This window comes from Oxyura jamaicensis, chromosome 28 (assembly GCF_011077185.1).
Source record: "Oxyura jamaicensis isolate SHBP4307 breed ruddy duck chromosome 28, BPBGC_Ojam_1.0, whole genome shotgun sequence".
NCBI classification, from domain to species: Eukaryota; Metazoa; Chordata; class Aves; order Anseriformes; family Anatidae; genus Oxyura; species Oxyura jamaicensis.
In genome coordinates this window covers 4,929,961-4,954,327 of record NC_048920.1, presented here as the reverse complement: position 1 = coordinate 4,954,327, position 24,367 = coordinate 4,929,961, and the positions used below count along the sequence as shown (strand labels likewise).

The 24,367-nt window shown below is 53.1% G+C and overlaps 2 protein-coding genes across 8 annotated transcripts in view; one reads left to right on the top strand and one right to left on the bottom strand.

Moving 5' to 3' along the window:
- Nucleotides 1-15,522, bottom strand: part of DOT1L (DOT1 like histone lysine methyltransferase) — a 74,167-nt gene extending 58,645 nt beyond the window's left edge. For 2 of the 6 annotated variants that reach the window (XR_004756361.1, XM_035348115.1), the window contains exon 1: nucleotides 15,310-15,518. Coding sequence is in view for 5 of the 6 variants with exons in the window: in XM_035348115.1 (XP_035204006.1) it covers nucleotides 15,310-15,390 (81 nt within the window). In the remaining variant the exon portion in view is untranslated. Of the gene's footprint in view, nucleotides 1-15,309 lie in introns of all 6 variants that reach the window. The other 4 variants (XM_035348111.1, XM_035348112.1, XM_035348113.1 and 1 more) reach the window with 3 other exon arrangements.
- Nucleotides 15,523-22,123: 6,601 nt separating this feature from the next.
- AP3D1 (adaptor related protein complex 3 subunit delta 1) overlaps nucleotides 22,124-24,367 on the top strand; it is a 43,392-nt gene continuing 41,148 nt past the window's right edge. For both annotated transcript variants that reach the window (XM_035348119.1, XM_035348118.1), the window contains exon 1: nucleotides 22,124-22,483. In XM_035348119.1, coding sequence (XP_035204010.1) covers nucleotides 22,388-22,483 — 96 coding nt within the window. In that variant the 5' untranslated portion in view covers nucleotides 22,124-22,387. The remainder of the gene's footprint in view (nucleotides 22,484-24,367) is intronic.

Genomic DNA, 24,367 nt, shown 5'->3' with positions numbered 1-24,367 from the left:
ATCAACTGAAAAACAAAAACCACCCACACAACACATTAAAACTTGCGCACTACAAGTATACACTAGACTGTGAGGCACAGATGTTTGTTGACATTAATTTGGGAGTTTACTCAGGAGCACAAGCACGTTTAACAAGCCATTCCAAGCACACGCCCATAAAGCCCTTGTAGCTGCATGTATATGCACCATGCTACCAAAAAAGTCTACTTCGGGGAAGTTACAGCTGCTCCTATATATATTGTTGTATCCATCAAGGAAAGATGCGGTCAGCAGAGTCCATCTGCACAGTTTGGGTTATATTTAGACATTTGTTTCTTAAAGTGGCTTTGATCTTTTAATTAGAAGCCCAGTATCTAAGGGCATTTCAGAGTTAAAAGGGTGTAAGCTAGCACTCTCAAATAAATCCTGCCCCTCATCTTCTGTAACTTCTATGGAGTTACCCTGGGAAATCAAAGTGCAGGGCCAGGCAACAGAAAGCAAAGGACTGGAGGCAGGGGAGGGAGGCAGTGGAAGAAGACAAACACTAATGGACAGATGACCCAAAGGCTGGGGATTATTTCTACTTCTTCAAGTCACATGCTGTAAGTTAAATAGAAGCTTTTCCCATCAGCATTGCAGCTTTCACGTATGCATGAGGGAACAGACTTCCCTGTTGTGTAACCAGTTCGTACGTTCAGGACCAACCTGACCTGTATGAGTTCTCTTTCCAGAAACTCACACACATCCCTGTAAATATCCAGATAAAAAGAATCTCATGACCGAGAGGGGCAGAAATCAAGGCAAGCGTTTCTTACGTCTGTTATGGTGAAGGTACAAAGTAGTATTTTACAAGGAAAAGCTTTGATTTTTAGAACAGCAAAAATTAACTCCATTCATTGAGGGGTCACATGAGAAAAACGAACTGCTCCCGTTGCGCTATCAGAAAGGAGAGGCTGCCTACACAACAGCAGTCAGGACATTTAGCCCAAACCAGTGGCACTGCTAAACAAGGAACCAGCTTGGAGCATCAGGAAATAATTCTACCGGTGAGCCTTGGCTTAGGAAACAGGGAGGTGGCTGAACAAGAATCCGCTCCCAACTCTCAGTGCGCATACAAAGAAGAAAAGGCATACACAGGAGGAGGGCTTCTCCTGTCTTTTTATTTGTTATCTGCAAAGTACAAAAATAACCCAAGACAGACAGCTCATCCATAAACATCCCCTATAAATTTTCACCTTTCACTACACACAGAATTATCACGCTGTAAACCCCCTGGGCTGATCTAGCTCTTCCAGTAAGCTGTGTTCCTGGATAGTAAGAATATGGTTTATCAACATAAGCACATTATACCGGAAAAGTGAATTCACACTCAGAGCGGCATAACCTTTTTCTCTGAAGAGGTTACATGCTTCACGGATGGCATTGCACACTTTCAGTGCTAGCAGAACACAATTAGAAACCCCTTGTCCTATGGGCCTTCATGACAATGCCCCTACAAATAACCAAAATTGCTTATTTAAGAGATTCCTTTGTCCTGAGTTAAAAAGTGAAAAATATACCACAATGCGTGTCGACAGCTACAGACCATCCAATTCAAGCAAGTGGTTTTACTCATGCAACCCTGTGCCTCAGTGTGGAAACTCCTGCCAGAAGGGGCCTTTCAAAGCTCCGTTTGTCTCTTTATCCAGCAGCAACCGAGTTCAAAAATGCTCAACGTTTACTGCAGCTACACTTCTCGTGTTGCAACACTCACCACGTTTACTACTCTTTCCAATATGCTTTGTCCAGGTAGACAAGCTCCCAAGGTCTTTTGCAAGTCTTGCAGATGAAATCAAAAGCATAAAAGGCCATGGAAAAGAGAGGAGGGAAAAAATAGATCTAAAGGAAATACCAATCAGCTTCTCTTTCTTTAGGGACTACTTGTAGCTCTGTTTCAATGCTGTTGTAAGATTTAACAAGGACAGACGTTATCCAGCCCCACTCATCCCGACTGCGTTTGTGACACTGACCGAGCCCTTCAGCAGCTTGTGGGGCTTCTGAATGGAAACCTCACCAAAGCAAAGCCACAGCCTCCCTGGGCTCAGCATCCGTGGCTGCCTAGCCCCTTACAAGCAGATGGGCTGCTTTTGGCCAGACACACAACCGAGCTCGGTGCAGCAGTTTTAAGCTGCTCTTTCCACAAGCCCATCAGGATGACGATGAAGCTGGCACCAGGAGGGACAGGCGGCGGCCAGCGGCCAACACCACGCATTTGGAGGCAGCCAGAAGCCTGTGCAACTCGGACACCAACTTCTTTTTTACAATCTCCTTCCCTTTTCAGGCAGCAGTGACCCATGACCAGCAACATCTCCAGCACACCGCCAGCGTGTGATGCACCACGCTCGTACGATGTCACCTGCAAGAGCACAGCCTCACATCGTATCTGCTCTCCCAATGCTTTGGCAGTGAAACATGCCGGTAAAGAGCCTCCTACAGACAGACCGGCCATCAATCACAGAAAACACTGTGCAGAAGCCTTCTGGATGAGCCTCAAGAAGCCTACCTGCTCTGTGGGCGGTCACGGGAGGACGCGTCGGTGCTGAGGCCAAGAGGAGGCCCGTTCATCCTGCGCCTCGGCCCCAAGCCCTCCACCGGCCTTCTCGTGCAGATTGAGAGGCCCCCAGAACCTCCTGGGCCACACGAGCGGAAGCCGTTTCATGACAGGAGACTTTCACGCTTTAATGTGGCCTGGACACATTAAAAAAGTTGCAGACTACAGGAACTGAGAATACCCAAAGCTACTCATAACAGGTGAAAAACAAAAACAAACACATACTGGTAGTTATTACAGCCAACTCTGTAACTGAAATTTATAATACAGGGTTCTTATTTTCAAGCTTAACGTTCGATCTAACATGATCTCCCAGAGAAAATTAAAGTTTTGTCAAGATATTTCACAGGAAAAATGATGGAAAGAAAGCAGACACTTTTTCAAAAATCACTTGGAAGAACCCAATTTTGTACGGAAAGCAGAGGAGGAAAGTTTCAAAGAGCAATTCTGGGCCAGATTTCCCCATCCACGTTCCTACAACTCTAACATCAGGAATCTGAGGGGCGAAGGCCAGAACCACTGCTGCGACTTGGAGCACATCGGTGTCCAGACGCCCTGCCGGCACACGTTCCTGCGCCTGCACGAGCCAGCCTGCCATTTGGCACACAGATCAGGCCAGAGAGTAATTTTTTAATTATATATATTTATTACTAGTATTATTATTGAAGAGCTTGATCTTTCTGCTTACCTCTCCCCTAAGGGTTACCCATCCTGATTTTTCCTAGTGAGGACTCTTTCCTGTAGCTTAGGCTCAGCTCTCTGATCACAGGAAAAAAAATGACATAGGAAACTTTCTGCAGGCTTCAATGCTGAAGTCAGCCAGCCCTCTTGATACTGAAGACATTTTGTATCTTGCAGATGAAAAGCACTGCACATGTTTTTAAAGGCCAAATAAGAGTGTCCAAAAGCTCTTGCCAAGTATGTATTTTCATGTAACCACTATTTTCTATAATCACACAATTTTAACCCTAGTTAAAAAACCTCATCGGTATGACTACAGCTTGTAAGTTTTCAGTAATTATCACAGCTATTAATGTAACATCTACAAAGAGAACAATCACACTACACATCATATGAGCAGTGCCAGACCCATTTCAATTATAGATAACTTTGTTCTATGAAGCACCAACTTTTTCATTAAAAAAAAGTAGTTTTTGCTAACCACCACAAGAGCAAGCAGGAGTGGAAATAACCATTTATTTTTGCCAGAACACAAGCTCACTGCTATGAAGGCTTCTAAGGTCACAAGGAACACAAAGCACTACCCACCCTTGCACAAGGTGTGGCTGTTTTGGTTACATTATTTTTCAAGTGAACATCATCCACATCATCCCTTAGGAGATCTCAGACATTATTTTGATGTAATTCTGTAACCCAGTACTGTAACCCAGACTCTCAGGTGCGTTTGTAGAGGACTGGTTATCTCACAGTGCAACAACTCCAGCTCTGACCCGAATCCCTAACCTAAAGGGACAGATTTAAAGATTACGCATTTATTTCTCAAATACACAGAACATGTTCAATTACATCAGGCAGCTGGCATTGCCTGAAGCAAGGAACAACATCCTAGTGCCCTCCCAAATTCACATTTTTCTATATTTAGGTCCTGCATATGAAACTATGCTTATCCTGCTGGGGCCTGGGGGGTAAGCACTGTTATTCTGCACTTCATTTTCCCCATATGTGAAACGGGAGCCTGGTGAGATCTGATCAGCGTACACAGCGCTGCACACTAAAGGCAGCAAACAGCCCAAACCTGGGAGGAGAACAAATGGTTTGAAATCCTGGGTGTGGTATTGGGGAAATTCAAAATAAAATATTTTTTTTTAAAAAAAAAAAAAAAAAAAAAAGCCTGTGCCTTTCTATCATTAGATCTCCAAGCACCATACAAAGGGCTTGAAGATTCCTTATCTGCGTTTCACAGATCGGAACATTCCGTGCATACGGTGACTGCCCAAGACTGAACTGTCCTGCAACAAAAGCAACTCTCACCTTTGCAGAACTGGTTCGTTGTCTGACTCACTTGACCACACTTCCTCCCCGAAAACAGGCTGGGTGGCCAAAGCAGCTCTTCAGAAGCGTGCAAGCAAGCTGCGGTCAAGCATTCGCAAAGCAGGGGAAAGAGATCTCCTGTGAGCTTTTCACTGCCCACCGGATGAATCCAAACAACTCAAACACCAAAACCTGACACAAGTAATTAAAAATGCATCAAGAGCAAGACTCATGTACTTTTTAATGATTAGATCCTGTCCTACTTCCCACACTTGAACCACATCACACTGGCTCCCAACGCTGACTCCGCTCATGTTTTCAGCAGAAGTCACTTGGATCACCGAATTCTGACCTACAACTGAAGACGATCTTATTTAACCTGCATAATGCGGGAGGTCAGTCTTGCTAGCCTCAGGGTTTAACACACAGCTTGGGTGCCTGTAGCAGCAGCGGTCCATAAATCTGAAGGAGAGGATGTTACAGCTGGAGACAAGATGGTTAGCAGAGATCAAAAAGACGGATTAGGAAAAGCCAATCAATCTTCCAGAAGACTAGAAGGACAAGTGCCTCTAATGGCCCCGGTTCCCTCCATCTGCAGAGGATGGATTTAGGTGTGGACAAAGGCCGAGGAAGGCCAGGCAAGCTGCTGTGGTGTCCCCACTCTGTGTGGCACTCGGACGCACTCTCAAAAGCACTGTGCCTTCAGTAGAAGGTGCTTCTCCTCCAGGGCTTACCTTTATTTATGCCCTGTCTACAGAGGCTCACCAGCACAGCTTCAACATCCACAGCACATCCACAGCCAACAGCAACTACAAGGGTCTGTGAAAAGTCAAAACCAAAGCGCTTCCAGCTGCTATGAACAGCAAGCTCTGCAATCCAGTCAGTGCCTTGAACCACTTCACGTTTTTAGGTCTTGCTTCATGCTAAAACACCAGTTAAACTTTGAGTAATGGAAAGGTAAAGTATGGTCAACGCAATATTTCGCATTGTATATGTAGACTGGTTTTTTATATTATCAGATTTTATCCCAAAGCATCCAGTTTCCACAGCAAAAACTGAAGTACAAATCTTCTTGCCAAGGGATATAAGGATCAGAAGTCTTTCCTGAAGCATCCAATTACTGTTGTTCCCTTATATCAAGGAAATTTAAGGACATTCACAAGTATACACATACATCAGTATGTACAGAAGGATACCTCCTGCTGCTAACAGGTTGTGTCCATTCTCCTTCTCCCAGCCTCAGAGAAGCAGCAAGGGAAGCAAGAGCAACCACAACTGCATTTTGAAACCCATCTCCCAAACAGCAAGAGAGCAGCCAAGTTTGCTGCAGCTTCAGCAGTTAGTAAGTTTGTCTAACAAAACTAAACCGAAAACACCACGGAAACCATGGAGTGCATTATGGGCCTTAAGGGCCGAGCTCCATTGTATACCGAAACTACCAAGTTAACGAAGGAAAAAGGGATTAGATAAAAAAATCCAAACTCATCTGTGTAATCCTTACAGACCACGAGTACTGGTGATCCAGCATTTACAGCTGTGGGTCTGGCTGCTACCAGGCACTCACACTTGACTTTCACTGCAGCTACCTAAACCACAATAAAACTGTTTTGCCTTTCAACATAGCAATCACAACTGTTGCTACGGACACTGCACAAATGCAAGAGGGAATCCTTCCCGTGATAGTGCATAGAAGGGGCTGTATAAATATATTAACATCTAATCACTCTGCAGAAGCATCTGTGGCAACATCCACGTGGGACAGTTACACCAGGATGACCCGCTGGCTTCAGGCGTCACGAGCCAGACATTGCCAAGAGCAGCTCTATTATGAAAGAAGATAAATTAGTCCAAAATTCCAAGACATTTATATCAGAGCATACAAGGGAACGCAACTATTTTGGTAAAGTGGCACCTTGCACTGGCACAATACTGCTGCCCTTTTGGTAACTGCAGTCATAGACTGTTCCCACAGTACGACAGCTGGAGGGAGCATGCTGATGCCTCAGCTCTTCCAGCAGCAGAGCAGCACCATGTGTACGTGCAGAGGAATCTGCTTATTCTGGGACAGAGCAGGCTGCTGGGCTTCCACTCAAGCCAACAACAAAGAAGGCCCCGCCAACATTTCACAAACACCTTAAGCCCATGCACTTCGCCACTACCTCCCTTAAAGCCAGCTCCTGCTCTGGGCCAGCAGTGCCAGCACACGCACACCTCAAAGTCAGGTAAGGGTGAAGCTGAAAATGAACCTTTTTAGTGTTTTGGCTTCCAACCAGGCCAGTTCACCGCACCAGCGTGCAAACAGACCGCTGTAAGGGCAAGGGCAGCCTGGTCACAACAGCAAGTGGACAGAGCTGGCAAGAGCTGCTGCAACTCGCAGAAGTACCAGTTCTGAGCTTCCCTGTGGCCAGAGCCCTCGTTAACGAAGAAATAATGATCCCATCCAGCAGTAACTGGAGAGGTGAGGGGAACGGAAAGGAAAACAGCCATACACAGTCAGACTGCCAGGAACTTAAACCTGCACGTAAAACCTAAGCAGAGTTATTGCTGGTAGAAATTAATACCCAGCCCCAGAGCTGCATTAAGTGCCTGAACTTTTCCAGCTCCAAGACAGATTGAAAATAACTCCCTTCGCCTGTTTTGAAGGCTATCTTTAAAAGCTACAGCTTCCCAACCCATTTTTTCCCATTAGTCACCTTTAATTAAGATGGCACAGAAGCCCCAGGAGAGGGATCAAGGCTTTGCGACCCTCCTGCTTCGCCCCACCAGCAACCATCCCTTCTGATGTCCCCACTGGAGGACTGGCAGCCAAGGCACCAAAGGAGACCCCAACCAGTGACAAAGGCAAGCCCCCTCCTCGGATGAGCGAGCAGGAAGAGCAGGAAAGCTACTACCATCTTCCTCGATCCCGCCGACTTCCCACCTCCACGGTGGAGGCAGGAGAGGCTGGGAGGAAGCTCAGGGCATGGCCTCGCTGCTGGGCCAGCAACATGCTGTTTGCACAGCTGATCCCCATCTCCTGCGAGGAAAAGTGGCAGGCCAAGCAGAAGCACCCTGCAGGCCACTGGCAAGACAAGGACGCCTTGAACAACCACCTCGCATCTCGTAAAGATATTCCAACCTGGGACAGCTTGGGAATTCTACCCCTACTAACCAGGCATACATAACCTACAACATAAGTTCGCAATAAAACCTTGCATTCCTTTTGAAGCCCACTGAGTTCCTAAAGATGTATTGGAGTTACAAAAGAATACAAATAGTTATGGTTTCCCCCCAGTAAGCTTCAACTTATGAAGCAATGACACAAGCTACAGCCAGTACAGATTTGGAACAGCACACATGAATTTCCAAGTGCCAACGATTCTTAAAAGCTTCAATTTTAAGACTTGTAAATAGTTTAAACCCCACAATTTTGCAGTGTTTTCATCTTATGTAACAAATTTCTGTTTCTTCACGTAAGCAGGAAGACCAAGCGCGACGAGCGGTGGCTCCAGCCCCCAGCTCCAGGGGCTGCCGCGGACCTGCAAGCCCACGGGGATCACCTGCACCACCACAGCAAGCCAGCTGCAGCAAAAGAGGAATTTAAAAAATGGTTTTAAAGCCCAAATCTTTCAGAATTCTAGCAGTAGCTACTACCGTTGTTGAGGTTTTAAAAGTAAATGACATAGAAATGCCAAAAACTCAGGAAGCTGCCCTTCACACCGAGGGTATCTGAAAGGTTTTCAACTAAAGTAACAGTATTAGCCCCCCCTCCTTTTATCTTCATACACAAACTTATTCAGAATTTTCTGGAGGTTTTCTTGATTGATTGTTTTCCGATGAACTTTCCAAAGCTTCATTTAACTCCTCAGTATAAAGATCCTTAGATTTTTCATGGGGCACCAAGCAAATCTTTCAGTGAAGGCTTTTCGGAAACTCTCATTCACTCGTTAGATAAACAAACCAAAATACTCAGCACAGAAACTTTTTCATCATTCATAGATCTGTTCATATCTGTGAAGCCATCATTTCCTGCTGTAAAACATAGTCACCTTCTTCCTATGCTCTAAAAATAGTACCTACTGAACACGGTATCTACAGAAGCGTGTGGCGAGCATCGCACATTCAATTTTATTACTTGATCCCCTCTTCAGAGGAAGTTTTGTCTTATCTTTAATAATCACTACAAGAGTAAATATATCACGTCCCTAATGCGTTCAGACACCTAATATGAACTTCTCTTGCTTCTGTGGATCCTTCTGTTAGGAACAGAAAATAAATTAAGCAACAGTATTTTAAAGATGTTGAGATACTTCAGGATTATCAATCCTTGATAATACACTGGGGGGGTCCTTGTCCTGATCGTTACAGTGAAAAGCTTTAATCAGCCAGTCAAAGGTTAACTCAAAGCAGCCAGAAAAATAAAAGAGAGAGAGAGGCAGTATGAAAGAGCTGAAATAAAAAGAAGGAAGAGTACAAAAGTAGACATATGGATGTCTGGGGAGAAGGGTGATTAAATTTCCCATAAATCTTGCATACCAAGAGGTACGATATTTTGCCTAAACTCCCAGGAGGAACACAGTTCACTCACATAGCTGAGGCTTGAAAGGATAATCATCTCCATATATATTTAGGCTGCCATGAAGGACAAGAGTTGGAGTTGCATGTGGTGGCCTGGATTTCCCTTGGCACACTGAAAGCTTTCAGTACCACATCTGACCATAACTGACGGGTGCATTTTAGGCAGATAAATTTGAATCACCAGAGCTGGAGCCCTGGCTGGGAAAGGGACATGAATCCTCACTCATCTGCTGCGAAGAGAAGTGCCACCCGTAACAGCTACTCCATCTTTCAACAGTTACCTTTCCGATAGCTGAGTTATACGAGACATGAGGAGTACCGCGGTTTCAAGGTGTGATGCAAGAGAACAATTTTTAGTTTCCATACAGCAACATTAGGAAAAAAGCACTTGTTAACCCAACTCGGATTTTGTATTGCATCCAACAGGTCAGAGCCTTGAACAAAAGCCAGAGTGAAAACCAGACGAGTACCGGGTGTCACTCCTGGCAACTTGCACTCAGCGGGGCAGAGCCCAGAAGGCAGCTGCTGTTCGGCAACACCCGCATGCCCGCGGTCCTCCCACCGGCGAGGCCACCTCGCGGCACGCCGCTGGGCTCTCGAGAGCTAAGTACCGAAAAATGGAACAGCTGTGCCAGCTCTGTCATTTGCTTCTGCTTATTCGCTGGGTAGCTGAGAAACCCAAGCGCTTTTGAAATGACTGAGTCAATTATTTGCCAGCTTCCTACCGCTCGCTCCCGCCACTCCAAATTCTTTGAGGACAGGGGAGGGCGCAAGGGTGTTGAGAAATAGGAAGTCTGCTGAAGTTTTCAAACCTTTTCTTCACTAGAGAAGTTTCTTTAATTAATGAGTCATTCCCACAAACACTTCCCAACAAGCTGCATCAACAGCATCTGTGAAATCAGAGAAAATCCCCTAACCCCTGCTGCCGCCGCCACCGAATTTCTGGGTGATTACTCAGGGCGCGGGGAGGCTCCGTGGGCAGAGGCAGCCCGACAGCCGCCCCCTGCCCGGCCGGGAGGCAGCGTGACTCACGGCACAGAGCAAGGGCGGAGGGGGCGGCCAGGAAAACGCTGGAACATTTTTTTGTATTTTTTTTCCAGCCCAGATATTTTCAGCCCTCCAGCTCACAGCACCGCCCCGCACCGTACCGGAGGCCTGGCACTGTGCCGAGACACAGCTCCGTCGTGTCCCCCCCGCCTCCAGCACGAAGCGATGCGAGGGGATACTGCTCACCATCAGTTTGTCCCAATGGAGTACAGGAGGACTGCGCAGGTAAGCAGCAAGAGCAAGCATCTGGGGATGGGGCTGTGGACAGGGATGGGGACGAGGGACAGTGATGGGGACAGGGGACCCCCAGGACCCTCCAGTGGTCCCCCCAGCCCAAGCACCATCGCCACTCCCAGCTTCAGCCTCTCCCATGCCTGTTTCAGCTCCTGAGAAATCAAAGCCAGCCATCAGAAAAACGACTGCCACTCCAGCTGAGCAACACATTGAGGGGAAAAAAAAAAAGGCAGGCATTCAATTCAATTCTAAAATAAGGTTTGTTGTTCGTCTCTACGGTTCATCTTTAATTTTCAAGGTGCGCTCCCCGCTGGGCGGTGATTTCCATTGTCACGGGCTGCCCTTGAGCTTTTAGCACGCAGCACATTCCTTGGGTGACGGGATAACAGCAGCTGTCTCCCCAGCCAGGTGGGGGGACTGTGGGGAGGGCAGTAAAGCAGGGGTAAAACGTGCACAGGAAAAGCACCCTGTGCCCTGCCACCTGTGCAAACACCACCCAGCGCCACCACACGTGTATCCCGTTACTCCTCAGCATCGGGCACACCTCTCCTACAGACAGAGGCTGACAACACTGAAGCAGCCGGAGGTAATTTTTTGTGCCTTTACAGCCAAAAGTCAGCAGCAAAGAGGAGGAACACAGACAAACCAATGAATTGTTTAAGCCAGGCTTATCCTCACAGTTGTGGATGTGGAGGCAAAAGCTTCAGGGGCTGATGGTGGAGGCACCTCAGCCTCATAAGCACAGGGTGGCACAGCTGGGACCGTCCCCTCCTGGGACAAAGCCACAGCCCCCAGATATCCAGGCTGGGAGATGAGAACCAAAGCAGTCAGAGACAGCCGGGGTGCAACAGCAGCATGCAGGGGGGGCCTGGGCCACCAGGGGGGCTCCCAGGCACCACAACACGGCCCCCCGCGAGCGCACGGAGAGGTGAGCGGTTAGCTTTTGGGGAACGCTGTTCAGCAGGACAACAATGGGAAGGCCTGGAGATGAAAAGAGCCAGGCAAGACAGGCAGATGTCTAACTTGGGAGTCACAAGGATTTGCAGGCTGTTTTTTAGCAGGACAGAGCACGAGTCATCTGCAGCCATCGCGATGAAGGCTCGGTGCCACCAGGGTACCAACTCTCCCCGCGTCACCCAGCTGTGCCCCACCACAGCACCGGGGCTTTCTGCGCCACGCTACAAACCAGCCCAGCGCCAGCGTGGAGGAGAGGAGATCAATGAGACACTGCCCTCTTGCCGGTGCACGCGCTTGCTCATACCCACAAACACGTATGCTGTGTTAGGGTGCAGCTTAACGACAATTTGGGTGACAAAAAACAGCTTCAGCAGCTCCCAAGCCTCCTGTTGCTCAGCTCCATGTGGAAGAAACCCCTTGCTGGTGCCAGGAATAGTATGAGCAGGACTGTGCCAGATCAGATCGTGGCACTGAGCCGGATTTTTTTCCTAAAAACACACCTTTTTTCTCCCCTATGCACAACAGGCTGAGTCCCAGAGCAGGGCCGCTTGTGCAGAGATGACAACCACAGACTCCTCACAGGTCAGGCAGAGCCCACCACGGTACAGGAAATCTCCCCGCTCAAACCTAAGGAGCACTCAGATTAACTACAGTAGAAGTCAGAGACAAATCCAGGAGAATGAATGAGTTTAAGGACAGTTCTCTGGAATAAACCTAACCATCTGCAAGTCTTTGAATGACAAGGGGATTTCACCCCTTGTATCCATCAGATCTACCTCTAGGCAGTAAGTCCCAAGTTGCGCATATCAATGCTCGAAGCTGCCTACAAATGCCACCCTCAGCCAGCATTAGCCTATTTAAGACCACCTATATCCATTAATTCTGCTCAGTCACCCACCCGGGCAAATAAGGAACTTCCTTTACCCAGGCCTGTATCTCTTATGCTCCCAAAACTACTGTGGTTTTTTGTTGTTGTTGTTTGTTTTTTGTTTGGTTTGTTTTTTTCTGTTTGTTTGTTTTTAATACAATATCACTGGTCTTTGACAACCTAAAGCAAGCAACAAATGGGGCAGGTATGTGGGAGTCAAGGAGTTAAACCGCATACAAAAGAATAAACTCACTTCAGCTCTGATTAAGCAGGGCACTCAGAAAAACAGAGGTCAACATCAGAAAATATTTTGTGAGTCATGAGGAGAGATTACTCACCATGTACTATTCAACTTACTCATCACAGTGTGCTATGGACAGAACTGCTCACCATGTATTCATTAGGAAACCATGGCCTTTCCTTTGAGAAAAGCAGAAGGCGGGGGAAAGAGTCATACTTTCAGTTTTGTATGTAAGCCAGTGGGAGGCTGTATCTGCAACGCCAGTGCTCTCTCCTCCCACGGCCCTAATTAGACTTGTAGGGAAATACGTGTTTCACATCACCCTCCTCGGCTCTTTTAGCATCCCAACAAGCCTCAGTTCGTCAGCTGAGCTATTGTGCAAGCTCAGCAGTCTGAAGAGATCCCACTTTTCCTAATAGGCACAAAATAAGCAGCAGCCCTTAAATAAACAGGCATTTATCAATCCAGCACCCATTGATACGAGGGACTGGACCCCTGCACACAGGGCAATACTAATGCCGCTCCTTTCAGATGTGGTAAGAACACAAAAATAGCCAAGTTACTTAAGGGGGGGGGGGGTTACATCACACCACGGTGCTCGTCAGGCTGCAGGTCTCAGCCACCTCCCAGACCCTGATGAAGGGAGGACAATCCCTGCTACCCTTGCACCCTCGCCCCAGGTAATCAGCAGGGGCCACGAACTTCCCCTTCCCCTTTTTCCCCAGCTCTCTTTGGAAAACACATCTCACATCAGGAAGCAGCAAGAAAGCTGCTAACCAGAACAACTGGAGGTATTTCTGTTCCTCCCCAGGTATCCCACCTTGCTTCCTAGGAAGCCAGCAGCAGAAAGAGTGGTGAAACTAAGAAATGTTCTGCTTACGTCAAACGGAGCAGAGCTCTAAAACCACAACGGTACGTATACCCCGCTGCCAACTGAAGGCTGAGCCAGCGAGGGAAAGAAAGTCTGCAGTTCAGCAGAGTACAGGGCTAGCAGGCCAAACGCTGCCATGCACAAAGAGCAGGATTTATTTCCAAAGCTCCAGAGTTCATCTGCTGCCACAAAGGCCAGAGCCGTGAGCAGCCTGCCTGTGTGTATGCACGCGTACCCACGCACGCAAGCGTACGCTCCCATAATATGCAGCACGATCTTTTCAACAAAACTGCAGGACAGAACATTGATTGGCTCCAGATGAACCATCCACTTCTGAATTACCGTGGAAAAATCTGCAGTGCCAAGAGGCCGGTTTAACGGCAGGATGTTCGGGTTTTGCAGCATTTCTTAACATACGCAGATAGCACATGTGGATAAGCACCCTGCCCACCGCATTTCTGGTTAACTGGGAAAGAAAACCTATGCACGCTGCCATCTCCAGAACCTGCTGCTCAAGTTTTCCTAAATTAACTAAACCCTTGTTTCCCACGTGGAAAACAGCACTAAAATGGACACGGTGGGGGGAGCAGGTTTGAAGGGTTTTTGTTTTTTAAAAAAACGTAGGAAGTTCTGCAAATACACACAGAACTGTTCCTTCCTTCCAGACTAATCCCTAACCTATGTAATCTTTAACCTATGCTTCAATCAGACAGCCTAGAGCCGCAAGTTAATATTTGGCAGCACGAAGACCGAACTGGTCAGCATTATGCTTTCAGTTTCTGACAATTTAAGCGGAGCGCGCGCCCGCGCACACACACGAATGACAGAGCTGCCCAAACAGGAAAGGCTGCATTAACCAGCGTGTGCTGGAGGCTCCAGCTCCGGGAGCAGCCGATGAAAATAGCACGCCAGCATACATGGAGGATGTTTTGGAAACCACAGATACAGCAACAGCACCGAAAGGCAGCAGCAGATAGGAAGGCACAGCCATCTCCCCTGCCACAAGCAATGTATTTCTAATCATTCACACACAAGCACGTTGCAATTGCCAGGCGAGCGGTATCGGCGGCATGAGCTGCCCCAGCCTCTGCATCCCAGCACGTTCTCCCTGCGAAGCAGCACACGTACAAGAGAAGCCCTGAAACACAAGGAATAATCAACAGCACGCAGGCCAAGTAGAAGAGCTATCTACATGCACAGGGGTTTCTCCTTTTACAAAACTGTCCTCAATGCCGAGACAAACGCTTGAGGTGAAAAAACGTTCAAGGATGGACACAAGCGCTACAGACAGAAGAAAAACACCATCTCCAGCCTCTTGTGAGGCGTTCACCAACCGGGCACGGACATTGTTACCAAGGTCACGCATCTCGGAAGGGGCTCGGAAAGGGCAGGAAAGAGCCAGGCAAGTTGGAAAGACCGCCGCTCGCGTCGCCACGCGGGGCCGAGTGACATTTTATTTGAACGCGTGCGGGTCGCGGCTGCCAGCAACGGACACACCGGACCCGGAGCCTCGGCAGGAGCCGGGCTGCAAGGACAGGCGCCGGCGTGAGGGAAGCTGGGCGCGAAGCCCCTCGCCAGGCTCCTCCCGGGACCCCCGTCCCCAGAAGCTCCCGGTGCGGGCCAAAACCCCCCAAACCCCTCGGTTTCGCCCCGCTCGGAGCGGCTCCCGCTGTTACCGCTTCCACGAGCCGAGCTGGGGCAAAAGCCGAAAACTTTTCATTAAGCAGCCCTCCTCCTCCCCGCCCTGCAGTTCGGGCAGCCAATTATAGGCACAAACGGGGAATTTGACTGCCCGGGGAGCCGCGGCAGCCCCCGGGCCGCCCCTCGCCCGGGGCGCTGCGCCCGAGCCGGGGGTCGGGGCCGGGCCGGGGCCGCTGCGCCCGGGGGGGACCCGGGGGGACCCGGGGGGAAAGGGGCGAGTGGCGACGGGCGCTGACAGGGCGCGGGCAGGTGCGCGGCCGGGCCGTACTCACGTAGACGGGCAGCGGCCAGGGGTAGACGGCGGGCTCGGCTCCCACCGGCGACTTGAGCCGCAGCTCCAGCCTCTCGCCCATGTCGGCAGCCGGAGGAGCGGGCGGCGGCCCCGCACCATGCTAGGGGGGCCGGCCGGGGTGTGGCGGCCGGGCCCGGCCGGGGGCGGGAGCGAGAGGCGGCGGCGGCGGCGGCGGCCGGGGAAGGGGGAGGGGGGGGGGGGGGGCCCGGGGGGCGGGGGGGGGGGGCCCCCCCCCCCCCCCCCGGCGGGGGGGGGCCCCCCCGCCGCTCCCCTCGCCTCCTTCTATTGTCGGCGGCGGCTCGCGGGGCTCTCCGGCGCCGCCGCCATCTTGGGCCGGCGTGAAGCGGAGCACAATGAGGCGCCGGGGCCGGGCCGGGCCGGGCCCCACCGACGCGCCAGGCTCGGGGGCGGGGGCGGCCGCGCTCCCTCCCCCTGTCCTCAGCTGCCCTCCCCGCCGCGCGCCCCCGCCCGCTCCGCCCCGCCGTGCGCGCCCCCGCGCCGCTCGCCCCCTCCCCTCCCGGCTTCGCGAGTGCGCGCGGCGTGCACGAGCGGGGGGAGGGGGCGGGGAAGGGCAAAGGGGGGCACCGGGGGACACGCACGGGGGGCGGCGGTACGGGGGGGACGGTGCCAGGCTGGCGCAGGGTGACCCAGCCGGGACGCAGTGGCACTGGGGGGGTGACAAGGGTGCAAGGCTGGCACAGCGTGACACTGCCAGGCCACGGTGTGACACTGCCAGGCTGGCGCGGGGTGACCCAGCCGGGACGCAGTGGCACTCGGGGAGGGAGGGGGGGTTACGGTGCCAGGCTGGCACAGCGTGACACTGCCGAGCTGTAGAGGCCAGTGCAAGGCTGGCACGGGGTGACACTGACGAGCTGCAGTGGCACACGGTGACGGTGCAAGGCTGGCCCAAGGCTGTCACGCGGTGGCACGCCGGGGGGGGGGGGGGACAGTGCAAGGCTGGCGCGGTGTGATACTGCCAGGCTGTGGTGGCACTGCAGGGGGGGCAGTACAAGGCACAGCTGTGTGGGTGCAAGGTCCGCTCGTCACACAGAGGTGACACTGCAAGGCCAGCGTGTCACCCTCATGGGAAGGCGTGTGGCTGGGTGGCCGTGAAGGGCTGGCACACTGCGCTCAGGTGGCCGTGTGAGGCTGGCACACCGAGTGTGACAGCACAGCCCGCGTGCTGTGTGGCTGCTGGAGCAAAGTCTGCAGGCAGGTGACAGCGTGAGCTCTGCATGGCACCAGGAAGTCACCGTGCCAGGCGTGCACATCACACACAGGTGACATTGCACAGGGCTTCGCGATGCACATGGGCGAGGGCGCCAGGGCTGCCCATGTCCACTGGGGCAGGGGACAGTCGATGTCCGCTCCGACGGAGCTGCTGAGCTGCCAAAATGCTGCAGAGGGGACCTCGCTGGGGCCGCCCGAGGCTTCCAGAGGGTGGGAAGCACCCGGTGGCAGGAGGCTTTAGCTCTCCGTCTCCTGGCTGCGTCCCCTCGCCGGCTCATCTCCAGTGCATCCTGACGGGCGGCCAGGGAGGTTCAGGGGTGCTGGATGCGGAGCCGTTCCGTGTATCCCTGCTTGGTGCAGCACACTGGGCAGGGCCACTTGTGCTTGGCAGGCAAGCTTCATTCACAAAATTGGTGAATAAATGGAGAAAAATGCACAAGGTCCAGAGGAAACCAGGAGAAGCTGCTCCTGAGGCTGCTCCTTTCCTGGCAGAGCTTTTCCCATACCCTGAGCTGAGCTCTCCACCAGCTGGGGTACCTGCAAAGGCACCCATGGTCCCACTCCCCCATCAGGACACGGGGACGTCGGCGATTTGGGCTGACAACCGGCATCACCATGGCCCTGGTGTGTCCAGCGTGGGGCAGGCAGGGGCTGCCACGTGCCTGACAGGTGGCCGAGCCACCGTGTGTGCCTCAGCTGGGCATCGCTTGCCAGGCTCTGTGGTATGATGTTTGATGCCTGTGTTTCTCAGCAGGTCGCTTCCTTTTTGCTGAAGCCTGCAGGCATTTCTGGAGCCCAGTGTGCAGCAGGGACGGGACGCGCTCCACTCCCCGTGTTGTGGCGGCTGCCTCAGCCAGAAACCACCATGGATGGCTCCAAACTTCGCTCTTTGCACCCACTTCTTCCCCTTAAATGTCCGTACGTGCGCAAAGCTACATAACTAGGAACGTTTTTCTAAAGAAAACATTAAAATCATCAAGTCAGCAGTGCTTAAACTGCTCTGACTGCTTCTTAAATAATCAATTCATATTTAATTAGCTTACCACAAAAATTCCATTAAATTTAAATAAATAGACATGGCAGGAGTTCTCCAAGGCACAGCAGGCTTCGTTTAAAGAATTCTCTTTGAGTTCGTTAGGTCGGTCTTTAATCAGTTCGCAGCCAAAGTCCTTGTGCGGCCCAAGCAGGTTCCAAGGTAAGAGGTGCCACAGGGGGGGCAGGGGGGCAGCGTGGGCCCTCCCCTCTGGCAGGTGGAGAGGAGTGGGGAACTTCTGCAACACTGGCACTAGCTGTGGACCTTCAGAGGCATCAGGTGCCGACCTGCAGCATTGCCTGCTCCAGCCCTGCAGGCTCAGCCCTGAAATGGGAAGCTGCTGGATTTTGCTGCTGCAAAAGGAGATGTGTCGGAGAAGGGGTGCTTGTTTCCCTCCTCCCTGCCTTTGCTGGCCCTGCTGCATCTCCCACCGCTTTGCTCCATGCTAGAGCAATCCAGACCTGCCTGTTTTTGTTGTTGTTGTTGTTGTTGTTTGTTTGTTTGTTTGTTTTTTCATGAATAGGTAGAACAGGTTGAACTTGGGGAGGAACCAGGAAGCACACTGCAGCTCCTCACATGGACGTGCCCATGATCCTGGGGCGTGGGGAAGGGAGGTTTCCATGCAGCCACTGGGCGCACAGGGAGGGCATCGATGCTCCAAGGATGTCTTGCACAAGCAATGCACAGAGCATGCCCTGCACCAGCCACATGCAAAGCCTCCTGTCCTGACTTAATTCCCATGCTCTCACTGTTCCTTGGCTGAGGACTGCGGGATCAGGTCCCAGAGCCTCCCCAGATCCATGCCTGTGTGCACAGTGGGTGGGAGCTGATGGACGCAAGGGTTCAGGGAGGCTGGAGGTGTTCACCACTATCGCCACACATCAGCTCAAACATAAACTTGGCTTTTCAGCAGCATCTCATCTAGAGTATTGACCCAATTTAGTCGACAATAACAGGTTAGATCACACAACAGGCTAATGCAGGCAAGTCTGTTCCCATTGGATTAAATATTCCCGTGTAGTTTACCCACGGGCAGGATGCCGGTGGGTGCAGCCCTGGGGCTGGTCTTGGTTCTTTGCTGTGATGCCAACCCTGCGAGAGCATCCCCTTGCTGCAGGTACCCACGTTTGTAACTCCAGCTCCCCTGGATGCAGTCCCTGGTGCTGCTTGCAGCGCTTCTGGTTTTCCTTCTCTCCCCTGAAATCTGGAGCGTGGCCGAGCTCTGTTCACCGTTGGTAGGACCAATAAAACCCTGGCTCTGCAAATGGCTCCCATTGCACAGTGTGCGTCACAGAGCAGTCAAGCTCTTTAACTCTAGCTGCAATTGCACATCCCAGTCCCCTGTTGGCCTTTCGACAGCCTTGTGAAACAGGCAGGATGCTGGACAACATGAACACAAACCTTGCTGCACCAAGCTTCCCTTCCCCTCCTTGCAAAATGGGCCACGTGCAATTTTCCAAGCCCTGTTTTAATCACCGAGGGTCAGCCTTGCATCGCTCTGAGGACTTCCCTTCCACATGAAGGAGCAGCATCTGTCCTTCCCATCTGTCCCAGCAGCTCCCTGGGCAAAGCTGCACTGGGGATGCTCCGGCTGCAGTTGCCACAACAACAAAATGAGGCAACAGTTTCCTCAGTGGATGCACAAGCAGCATCAAAGCCTTGTGGGCACAGTGGGGAACAGGGCAGGCAAAAGGTGCCACAGCCGCGCTGGTGCTGGCAGCACATCCAGGTGGGATGAAGCCTTTTGCAGGCATGAGCATCCCCAGGACTTTCACTTCCACCACCCTGTTCCCTGGGCCAGCTGAAATGTGGGTACTCCCATCCCCTTCCCCTCAAAATCCAGCCTGTCTCTGCCCTTTTGGCCCAGGGAGGTGCTCGGTGTGTGCAGGGCTTACATGGGTGTCCGGGGGGAGCCAGCACAGGGGGGGTGACACCGTGGCTAATGGGACATGATCCCTTTCCAGCTCTCCACACAGCAAACACCAAGTCCCATGAGGGCACTGGGGCAGCGTCGCTGAGCCCCTTCCTCCCAGCTGCCCTTCCCTGCGGTGACCCCATCTCCAAATGTGTTCCCCCTAAAGGCTCCCCCATCCTCGTCCCCTCAAGCAGCAGCAACCACGTCAAGCTTTTCCCCTTCTGCTGCTCCCGGGAGGAAGGCCTTGGCGGCTGCCCAGCAGCTCCGCAATCCTGCTCCATCACGGGCTCGCTGCCAGCTTGGGCTGGGGGCCGGGAGGAGGGGGAGAACAGAAACCTCAGCCCGGCACCCACGAACCCCCGTGGGCACCGTGCCTCTGGGAGAGGGCCGTGGGGCAAAGGGCGATGGCTGCCCACGTGCCAGTGAGTCACTGCGTGGCAGCACCCAGGAGCAAGGTAGATAGCAGCCGGCTGGGGAAAGCCCAAAGGTGGCTGGGCTCGGTTTGAAGCCCCAGAGGGATTTCTGTACTACAAAGGGCAGTGGGAAGGCACAAGCTGGGGGCTGCCACTGCTTTGGGGCGCTCCGGCACGCACAGCCCCGACGCCCCCAGCAGCGGGGACACTGAGCGGCACGGCCCCAGATCCCCTGCCCCGCTCGGGGGTTTTCCATCGGAGCTCTGCCAGGGCAAAACAGCTCCAATTTCCTCATTTTTTAGGCGCTACTGGATTTTGAATCCGGCGCCGCGGCCTCCACGCCAGCCCCGGGACTCGTGCAAGGGGACAGGGAGAACGAAGCACGGCCGCACCGACCCCCTGCACGCAGCGCTTCTCGCGAGCCCTGAGGTGACCGCACCATCTCGCTGGCCAGCCTGGGACGTGCAGCGGCTGGGAGCGGCGGTGGCCCCTGCCAGCCCCCACCGCCCGCCTCGCCCGGCCCGAGGCTCGCGGCCCCGGCCGCCCCCCTCAGCCCCGTCGCTCTTCCGCGCCGCCGGCGCCATCTTGCGGGCGGCTGCGCGGGCGGGAGCGAGGCCAAAATGGAGGCGGCGCCGGGCGAGCCGCGGGGCTGAGGGGAGCGGGGCTGGCGGCGGCGGCCCCAGGGCGGGCAGAGCGGCACCCCTGTCCCGGGGGCGCTGCTACGGGGGCCTCAGGACCGCCCACAGGGCCGTGCCCCCCCGCAGCGCTGCGACACCGGCCTGGGCTCTTCCCCTCGGTGAGGCGTCTGCCCGCGGCCGGGAGGTTCCTTCACCGGCAAAGCCGCTGCGAAATTACAGCCAAAACCAGGAGGTGGCGGTGGTTGTAAAGGAGAGAGCTCAGAGCTGCAGATGCCAGCGGTGGCGATGAGCTGGGAATATTAAAGGCTTTAAATATTACCGACAGCAACGCTTAGGGTTAGAGACGCGTTAAGGCTGCTTGTAATTGCAAGGCCTTCGTGGTTTGGAGTGTGGAAAATTTATTATTGCCCCAAATTTTCAAGGGTGATCTGACTTAGGCTGCTTGGCAGAAAACCCCTTGGGATGTCAGCATGGGGAGATGGCGCTCTGTGCCCGGGTCTCTCCATGCTGGGCTTTCCCACCAAGCTTGTCCCCAGCATCCTGCTGAAGCAGGATAAAGCAGAGGAGGTTGTGTCCTTTTGGCTTGTTTCTGAAAAGCAAGCCCCCAAGGTCCCCTCTCAGCACTGGGAACACCCAGTGCACAGCCCCGTCCCCATCCCCACGTCCTGCCAGCTCCCTGTGTCCCAGCTGTGCCCTCAGGTCTTCAAGCTGGGAGACCCAAGGGTAGGGGCTCACGCCTGTAGCTATTTTTCTGAATAAAACAAAACCAAACCCATAGGCTCTGTTCTGCTGGGGCCAACAAAAACCAGCTGTGAGTCAGAACCTGGAGGCAGACAACAAAGGAGAAAAGCAAGCAGAAACCCCCGTCCTTCCCCAGGCATAATGCAGCTCAGAGTCTCCTTCCCGTTCACTCTCCTTCCATGAATGCTGGAACCCCTTCTGGAGGTGCTGGGGGGCTGGAAGTGCTCCACATTTTCTCTTCTCTCTCCATCCCCAGTCACGACCCACCCTCCACAAGAAATGTCACCGTCTGGGCAGCCACACATACAGTGACCAGGCAGGGGCCTGACACAGGGCACAGGGCAAGCTGGGCCTGGGCTGCCCGTGGGAAGGGTGCCCCGGCACACACGGGTGGGTGCCTCACCGGGCACTCTTGCCACCTGGGGTGCCTCTGACCGCACTGGCACGGATCACTCGTGGAGCAGAGGCTGCAGAAGGAGCCACGAGCGTTAGTGACAGCACGCTGCCACCCAGGGCAGGCTGGCGGTGGTGGCACCAGGCCGTGGAGCCGCATCCCCACGGGGAACAGGGCCGAAATGGGTCATTACGGGATGTCCGCCTAACGGGGCGGGAGGCGCTGCAGCCCCACGCGTGTCCCCTCCCCATCGCCACGTGGGACCTGGGGGCGTGGCCACGCGGGGAGGGGGCGGGGCTAGCGGCAGCAGCGCCGCGGCTGTCGCTGGAGGACGCGCGGGCAGGCGCGGGGGGCGTGGCCGGCGTGAGGGAGGGCGTGGCCTAGCCGAAATGGGCGGTGCCTACCGGGGGCGGGGCCGAGCCCTCAGCTGACCGGCCGCCATTTTGTCAGGCGCTCGGAGGCCGAGCGCAGCCTGGAGCTGGGGGTTTGTGGCCGTCGGGGCCGCCCCTGCCGCTCGCCCGCCCCGCACGGGGCCAGCGCCGCTCGCGCTCCTCTCCGTTCCCCCCCGGCCTCCCTGCCTGGCATGTGAGCGACTCGGGCCCGCTGCTCTCACCCGGCTTGTGCAGGAGCCGCGGCGGCGCCCCCGGCTGGGCCCAGCCCCTCAGCCCCGAGCGCAGGCCCCGCCGCCACCACCATGGCGCTGAAGATGGTGAAGGGCAGCATCGACCGCATGTTCGACAAGAACCTGCAGGACCTGGTGCGGGGGATCCGCAACCACAAGGAGGACGAGGTGAGCGAGAGGCCGCCTCACGCCGCCCGGCCGGGGCCGCCTCGTCCCCTGCGCAGCCCCGGGCTGTGCCGTGCCTCCCGCCGGGACCCGCTCCGCCGCGGGCTGAGGGGGGGAAGGAGCCGGCCTCCAGCCCGCCGTCTCCAACCCAGGCTCTGTGAGGCCCAGGGGCCTGCAGCGCCCCGGGAAGGAGCTGCTGCTCTGGGGAAGGAGCCAGCAGGAATCAGAACTAGGAAGGAGGGCGCTGGGTGGTGTCAGAGAGGCTGGGGGAGAGGGAAGCAAAAGGGAAGCGATGGGCCAAGAAGGGGAATAAGGCAGAGGCCCGCTTGGCGCTGCTCTTTCAGGTAACGTTACTGCGGCGGGGAGGTGAGAGGTGTGGGTGGTACAGCGGTTCCTGCCTGTTGCAGCGCGCTGGGCACTGATGTGCTTGGTGTTCGTCACGAAGCCGCTGGACAGGAAGGCCAAGTGCAGTCACAGCTCAGCTCTCATTACCGATGTTGCACGTCTTATAGCTAAAACGTGTTCCTCGTTTCAGAGCTCTCCCAGGCAGAAAGCAGCTGGATGTGTTGGCCTGTTATTCCCTCTTGTATTAGAGGCACGTGATCAGGAAATTAGTACAGGTGGCATAATTAGTCATCAAGAACGTGTTATAGGAGACTTCCCACATTGAATTTGAAGTGTCGTATGTTAATTGGGGTGTGATGGACGCTAAGGGTGGCATTTATGTTAATCCTCAACTAAGTATTCGTGGCTTTAGCTTTCTTACGGCCTAACGGTTATATTTTGGAATACAAGTGAGTTGCTGCGGAGTTAGTGATATTTGTATGTTGCTATATCTCTTCTTTAAAGTAGGATATCCAAATGCTATCAGCTATGAAAAGTATCTGAAAAAGAATTGTACTGGGGTTACTGAAGCAAATGTTTAAGCTAATTTAATCAAGACTCCCAGTAAATTCTTAATTACAGGCACTGTTGGACTGAAATGTGAAATACCACTTCCTAAACAATTTTCTGATGGTTTGTAAGCAGGTCATTGCGTGCAGGACGAGGCCTTGGTCGCTAGTGATGCGTGGGAAGCTTACGTTTTTATTTTACTATAGATTTGATTTCTGGGCGCTAACAAGCAACCATGGCAAGCTGTGGAGGAAGGGGAACAGAATGTTTATATGGATGCTTAAAGTGTTATGCTTAAAGCTGGAACAGGTAAACTGAATGTATAGAGCACTTCATCTCAGCATGCTGAAGCCTGGTTTGTATGTTGTCTCGCTTTTAGTAAGCGTGCTTTATTCTTTTGTGCATAGGCCAGAAAATATTTCTTCAACTGCCAGAGCTCTGAGGTTTCCCCTGATGCAGGTCCAGGTCTCTGTGGCACTAGCCCTTCTTGAGGAACGCTAAATGTACTGTTTAATTTCTAAGATAGCTTCATGGCAAATAGCTTCTTTTCCAGGACTCTGTATTCAGAGGGTGAAGAGCACAACTCCTGTTATGTGGTCAGGATTAACAAGTTACTGGACGTCACAAGCCATACTGAGTTCCTGCTTCGCCTGTGACAAAAAACAGCGTGTTGGCTTTAATTTCCTCTGTTCTTTGAAGTTAGGAAAAAATACTTGGACAATTTCGTAGGGCTCCGTGTATTTGTTGTTAAACAGTCATGCATGCTCGCTCTAGGATTCACCGAGGTCAAAGCAAATGCATTGCCTCCTTCTCTAAGAGGCTGGTGTCAGCTGCAGGGCTGGGATTGTAACATGGTAGTATTTTAAACAATGGCAGCTCTTCAGTTGGAAATATTTATTGACATTTTAAAATAGCTAACTGTAGGGATAGTTCCTCTTTTATTCCTCGTGTGCACAGCAGAAATTAAAAGCGGATCTTCAGGATGTGTTCAGC